The sequence below is a fragment of the Morchella sextelata genome, assembly GCF_020137385.1.
Source record: "Morchella sextelata strain SCLS chromosome Unknown scls_26, whole genome shotgun sequence".
NCBI classification, from domain to species: Eukaryota; Fungi; Ascomycota; class Pezizomycetes; order Pezizales; family Morchellaceae; genus Morchella; species Morchella sextelata.
The window spans coordinates 103,616-110,918 of NW_025408641.1; the positions used below are offsets into that span (position 1 = coordinate 103,616).

General features: G+C 50.7%; 1 protein-coding gene across 1 annotated transcript; it reads left to right on the plus strand.

The window, feature by feature from the left end:
* Positions 1–312: 312 nt before the first annotated feature.
* On the plus strand, positions 313–1,389 carry H6S33_008291 (uncharacterized protein; the record flags this gene model as incomplete). Its single annotated transcript, XM_044839842.1, has 1 exon — positions 313–1,389. The coding sequence occupies one exon, from the start codon at positions 313–315 to the stop codon at positions 1,387–1,389; it is 1,077 nt and encodes a 358-aa protein (XP_044687836.1).
* Between the last annotated feature and the right edge of the window lie 5,914 nt (positions 1,390–7,303).

Here is a 7,303-nt window from a genome sequence, read left to right on the forward strand (position 1 = left end):
GAACTATTACGTCGAAGACGGTCGAACATCCTACGCTAACTCTAGTGAATCTTTGTTGATAACGTAGCTCGCGGGGCCCGTATCGGATCAAGGAGAATCATACCCGACGTTGACTGAAGAGACCTTGGAGACTTCTACCTTTGTAGCTGTTAGCCGAACTCTGAGCTCTGCGTAGTGTACTCTTGTGGTCTGGTACGCATCCCTCACGTTCGGTCATGTGACGAGTGCCAGCGCAACAAACCCAGCCGCCATAAGAAATACGGCGCGCTTCTACCACTGTCCACGCCACATTCTGTCTGGCAATCGATATCAATGGACTTCGTCGTGCAGTTACCAGAATCAAAGGGATATAACCAAATCTGGGTAGTAGTCGATAGGTTCTCGAAGATGTCGCACTTCATCCCCCTAGTAGCAGAAACGACCGCGCAGGATTTAGCGAAGATATTCCTCGGTCAAATCTGGCGACTCCATGGGCTGCCTCTTGATATAGTTTCCGACAGGGACGCCAAGTTTACTTCGAGTTTTTGGGCATCCCTTATGGAATTATTGGACGTGAGGATAAGAATGAGTACGGCTTTCCACCCTCAGACCGATGGGCAAACAGAGCGGGTCAACCAAACCCTCGAACACTACTTACGAGCGTTCTGCAACTATGAGCAAGATGATTGGGCAGAGCTACTCCCTTTGGCGGAGTATGCTTACAACAACTCGGTTACCACCGCCACGGGTCAATCTCCGTTCTATACCAATTACGGTTACAACCCAAGAACCAACTGGCCGACGGAAGCCGAAGTGGTCAACCCAACCAGTGACCTGTACGCTCACTTCATCCGGGGAGTTCATGATTCTGCTCTCGCTCGCTTAACAGATACCAGGGAGAAGATGGGGAAATACTATGATCGAAAAAGGGACGAACCGCCTAACTTCAAGGTGGGAGACATGGTTATGCTCAATGCGACCAATATCAAGACACGTCGCTCCACCAAGAAACTCGATCACAAGAAACTCGGCCCGTTCAAAATCATCCGACTAGCCGGGAAACGAGCCTGCGAACTGGAACTGCCGCCACAAGTCAAAATCCATAATGTGTTCCATATTGAACTCTTGGAACGGTATCGACAAAGCAGTATCCCAGGCCGAGAACAACGCCCCCCAACTCCCGAAGAGGTCGATAAGGAAGGAGAGGTGCTGTACGAAGTGGAAAGTATCGTGGGGAGCCGGAAAAGTAGAAGAGGATTAGTGGAATACCTGGTGAAATGGCGGGGCTATTCGATGAGTGACTGTACGTATCAAGTCATGGACGCTATGGATGAGGAAGTACTTGACCTTGTCCGCGACTTCCATCGAAGGAACCCCAAGGCCGTGAAGGACCAACGCCTGAGACTATAGAGGTACCCTACGGGGCTAAGTCCTTCCCCTCCACAGACACCGCGGGTGATATGTGGAGCAGGTTTACTGGAACCATAGTCTGTCAGAAGATGTCCCGAGACGTGACACCCTGGAAGGGGGGTAAGCTGTTACGGGCATGCCAAGCATTTACGGGAGTGAGAGAAAGGCTAGTAGATACCCCAATACCCTCTGTACGCTAATATCAACTCTGGACCACACTCGCGGAGTGTGGTGCGACCAAATTACGACCAAAAAACACAGAGTCATAAAAAACACGTTTTCGACCCCAATAATAACCCCCGGAGCGTTAAACCGCCGGAGGGGAGTGTTTTGGTACCGGTGGATATATGAGGGACAGCTGGAATCAATCGGATCGAAGATCGGACCGCTCGGAGCGAATCGGCGCAAGCTGCCAGCCGACCGAGTACCTATCGGCGGTACCTATGGGCATGAGAGGACTCTGCTATGTGGGAAAGCGATGTGGGAAGAGGCCTGAGTAGGTAGCCTTGCCGTCCGAGACCTCCGAATAGCCGACGCTGACGATTATCCACCAGACGGCCGATGGAGAAGAAACATCGACAGGGAAACGTGCATTAGAGTGGATAAATAGGTTGAGGGGTTTCAGCTGGTTTAGGAGTTTGGGTTACGGACTTAGGAGTTAAATGTTCTTGGTTGTTTTTCAGGGTCTCGGGCATGCCCCGAGTGTATTCTGTATTATTAGTAGATTGGGTCCTCGAGACATAAGCGAGGGATATAAATACTGTGTCATTCACTGACTAGCCAAACCATTATCGGCGAAATCAGAGTCTTAACAATATAAATCGTTGATACGCGAGTTACAACTTTATTTGACTATACTTTTGGAAATACTTTATTCTATTGTGACTTCGAACTATACCTGAACTATTACGTCGAAGACGGTCGAACATCACACGCTAACTCTAGTGAATCTTTGTTGATAACGTAGCTCGCGGGGCCCGTATCGGATCAAGGAGAATCATACCCGACGTTGACTGAAGAGACCTTGGAGACTTCTACCTTTGTAGCTGTTAGCCGAACTCTGAGCTCTGCGTAGTGTACTCTTGTGGTCTGGTACGCATCCCTCACAGTGTTCCACATCGAACTCTTGGAACGTTACCGACAGAGCAGTATCCCAGGCCGCGAACAACGTCCCCCGACTCCCGAGCAGGTCAATAAGGAAGGAGATGTTCTATATGAAGTGGAAAGTATTGTGGGAAGTCGAAAGAGCAGGAGAGGATTAGTGGAATACCTGGTGAAATGGCGGGGCTATTCGATGAGTGACTGTACGTACCAAGTCATGGACGCTATGGATGAGGAGGTACTTGACCTTGTCCGCGACTTCCATCGAAGGAACCCCAAGGCCGTGAAGGACCAACGCCTGAGACTATAGAGGTACCCTACGGGGCTAAGTCCTTCCCCTCCACAGACACCGCAGGTGATATGTGGAGCAGGATTACTGGAACCATAGTCTGTCAGAAGATGTCCCGAGACGTGACACCCTGGAAGGGGGGTAAGCTGTTACGGGCATGCCAAGCATTTACGGGAGTGAGAGAAAGGCTGGTAGATACCCCAATACCCTTTGATACTAATGGCAATACCACTATCAACTCCGGTTCGCACCCACGAGGTGTGGTGCGATCGATATGTGACCAAATGCGGAGTTGCGGTTTTCCTAGTTAAAAAACACGTTTTCGACCCCATTAATAACCCCCGGAGCGTCAAACCCCCGGAGGGTTGTGTTTTGGTACCGGTGGATATATGAGGGACAGCTGGAATCAATCGGATCGAAGATCGGACCGCTCGGAGCGAATCGGCGCAAGCTGCCAGCCGACCGAGTACCTATCGACGGTACCTGTGGGCATGAGAGGACTCTGCTATGTGGGAAAGCGATGTGGGAAGAGGCCTGAGTAGGTAGCCTTGCCGTCCGAGACCTCCGAATAGCCGGCGCTGACGATTATCCACCAGACGGCCGATGGAGAAGAAACATCGACAGGGAAATGTGCATTAGAGTAGATAAATAGGTTGAGGGATTTCAGCGGCTTTAGGAGTTTGGGTTACGGAATTAGGAGTTAAATGTTCTTGGTTGTTTTTCAGGGTCTCGGGCATGCCCCGAGTGTATTCTGTATTATTAGTAGATTGGGTCCTCGAGACATAAGCGAGGGATATAAATACTGTGTCATTCACTGACTAGCCAAACCATCATCGGCGAAATCAGAGTCTTAACAATATAAATCGTTGATACGCGAGTTACAACTTTATTTGACTATACTTTTGGAATTACTTTACTCTATCGTGACTTCGAACTCTACCTGAACTATTACGTCGAAGACGGTCGAACATCATCCGCTAACTCTAGTGAATCTTTGTTGATAACGTAGCTCGCGGGGCCCGTATCGGATCAAGGAGAATCATACTCGACGTTGACTGAACAGACCTTGGAGACTTCTACCTTTGTAGCTGTTAGCCGAACTCTGAGCTCTGCGTAGTGTACTCTTGTGGTCTGGTACGCATCCCTCACAGACTATGGGCGTAGGAACTATGAAGCCAAGGAATACAACCGAGGCGAAGACGTGGACGTAGGAGGTTCGTGGACTATGGACTATGGGGCCGAAGGGTACACCTAAGGCAAGAACGGGGACTGTGGACTATGGACTATGGATGGTTGTACCTGGTCTAGTATACCGGGTAAACCCTATGACGTAGCGCAAACCAAATAGTATTCGTGACTGTAAAGTACAGAGAGAGAGAGAGAGAGAATCTTATATTGCATAGAAGCCGAAGCTTATCGCACACCTAACTACCCGACTACAACCTCCACCGACTAACCCGAAAGCAAAAACAAAGTACAAAAACTAACTACCGCAGCTACAAGAACTGCGTACATAAATAAAACAAAACAGCGCACGAAGAGGGCACGAATAACAAGTGGTACAGGTAAGCAGAATCTAAGCGACAACAAAGAAACCTTCCCGTAGTAAATAAGTAAGAACCCCAAACTTCTCCGTCAACTGCATTAGCGAGCACAATCCTATACGTAGTGTTCAATCGAAACGATATCATTACCAACGTTCCCGGTGTCATATCTGTGGACGAACCTTAACAGGACTGGGAAACCACGCGCACGAAGGCAGGAGAGGCCAACCGCAACAGCGTCAGGTGTGAAAGCGAGGGGGGGTGGGTCGAATGTGGGTCATCGAGCTTCTGGTTGTCAGGCAGCAAGGAATTGAGGAGTGGTGACCGGTTGGTCAAGTAAGGAGTGGGTGGGGTCGTCGGTCCCTGGAGCAACGGCTAAAGACTGTGCCCGAGTCGTATTTGAAGTGGTGTCCTCTGGAGGGGACATGCAAAAAGGGTTGAGCCGAAGGCTCAGTATGTATGGGGGTCGCAATCGAAAGTGCCGACCGTGTTGTGTTGAGGGTGGTCTTGGAGACCGGTTGGGTTGGGGTGAGGGGAGCGGGCCGCCTCGGGTAAGAAAGGGTTGCCTGGTTAAGGCCGATAAAGAGGGGTAAGGTCACGGGACCTCGGGTAAAAAATTTGACCATAGTTTCGCGACCGAGAGGTCGGTAACTTCGCGGGCTGTCGAGCGCTTTGGCAGTAGGTTCTCGCTGACTGGAGATTACTGACAGTGTGCGTACCCGACGTGTGGGATCACTCGTGCGATGAGTGAAAATAAGGAGGGGCGAGGGTGGCTTTCGAGAGTAGCCGCTGGTTTGGCGAGGGGTGAACGGTGGACGCGACCCGTGAGGGCACCGAACGAACAAAGAATGGGGGGTGTCGAGCGAGGGAAGTTCAGGGACCGAAGCAATTCGAGAATCAGTATAACTCCATCTCGGGGGGAAGAAATCCTATCGCGAGCCAGAGGCGAGCGAGTAGAATACAGAGAGAGAGAGAGAGAATCTTATATTGCATAGAAGCCGAAGCTTATCGCACACCTAACTACCCGACTACAACCTCCACCAACTAACCCGAAAGCAAAAACGAAGTACAAAAAACTAACTACCGCAGCTACAAGAACTGCGTACATAATAAAACAAAAACAGCGCACGAAGAGGGCGCGAATAACAAGTGGTACAGGTAAGCAGAATCTAAGCGACAACAAAGAAACCTCCCCGTAGTAAGAATAAAACCCCAAACTTCTCCGTCAACTACATTAGCGAGCACAATCCTAAACGTAGTGTTCAATCGAAACGATATCATTACCAACGTTCCCGGTGTCATATCTGTGGACGAACCTTAACAGGACTGGGAAACCACGCGCACGAAGGCGGGAGAGGCCAACCGCAACAGCGTCAGGTGTGAAAGCGAGGGGGGGTGGGTCGAGTGTGGGTCCTCGGGCTTCTGGTTGTCAGGCAGCGAGGAATTGAGGAGTGGTGACCGGTTGGTCAAGTAAGGAGTGGGTGGGGTCGTCGGTCCCTGGAGCAACGGCTAAAAACTGTGCCCGAGTCGTGTTTAAAGTGGTGTCCTCTGGAGGGGACATGCAAAAAGGGTTGAGCCGAAGGCTCAGTATGTATGGGGGTCGCAATCGAAAGTGCCGACCGTGTTGTGTTGAGGGTGGTCTCGGAGACCGGTTGGGTTGGGGTGAGGGGAGCGGGCCGCCTCGGGTAAAAGTGGGTGGCCTGGTTAAGGCCGATAAAGAGGGGTAAGGTCACGGGACCTCGGGTAAAAAATTTGACGATAGTTTCGCGACCGAGAGGTCGCTAACTTCGCGGGCTGTCGAGCGCTTTGGCAGTAGGTTCTCGCTGACTGGAGATTACTGACAGTGTGCGTACCCGACGTGTGGGATCACTCCTGCGATGAGTGAAAATAAGGAGGGGCGAAGGCGGCTTTCGAGAGTAGCCGCTGGTTTGGCGAGGGGTGAACGGTGGACGCGACCCGTGAGGGCACCGAACGAACAAAGAATGGGGGGTGTCGAGCGAGGGAAGTTCAGGGACCGAAGCAATTCGAGAATCAGTATAACTCCATCTCGGGGGGAAGAAATCCTATCGCGAGCCAGAGGCGAGCGAGTAGAATACAGAGGTTGCATAAAGAGAAAAGGAAAGGAAAGAAAACAGAAGAAAGCCGAGACAACGCCCCTTTATATATCCAGACCCCAACCCACAATGACTCATCTTCTCGCGTAACAGAAACAGAAAGAACATAATAGAAACTCGCTTAACAAATCCCACACACAAACTACACAATCCTTCCTTTACATACTCTGACACTTCGCATAACCGAAACATATGGCTGCCGTTACAGTTTTGCTAGTCAGTGAATGACACAGTATTTATATCCCTCGCTTATGTCTCGAGGACCCAGTCTACTAATAATACAGAATACACTCGGGGCATGCCCAAGACCCTGAAAAACAACCAAGAACATTTAACTCCTAAGTCCGTAACCCAAACTCCTAAACCCGCTGAAACCCCTCAACCTATTTATCTACTCCAATGCACGTTTCCCTGTCGATGTTTCTTCTCCATCGGCCGTCTGGTGGATAATCGTCAGCGCCGGCTATTCGGAGGTCTCGGACGGCAAGGCTACCTACTCAGGCCTCTTCCCACATCGCTTTCCCACATAGCAGAGTCCTCTCACGCCTACAGGTACCGCCGATAGGTACTCGGTCGCTGGCAGCTTGCGCCGATTCGCTCCGAGCGGTCCGATCTTCGATCCGATTGATTCCAGCTGTCCCTCATATATCCACCGGTACCAAAACACTCCCCTCCGGCGGTTTGACGCTCCGGGGGTTATTATTGGGGTCGAAAACGTGTTTTTTATGACTCTGTGTTTTGGTCGTATGTTGGTCGCACCACACTCCGCGAGTGTGGTCAAGAGTTGACATTAACGTACAGAGGGTATTGGGGTATCTACTGGCCTTTTCTCTCACTCCCGTAAATGCTTGGCATGCCCGTAACAG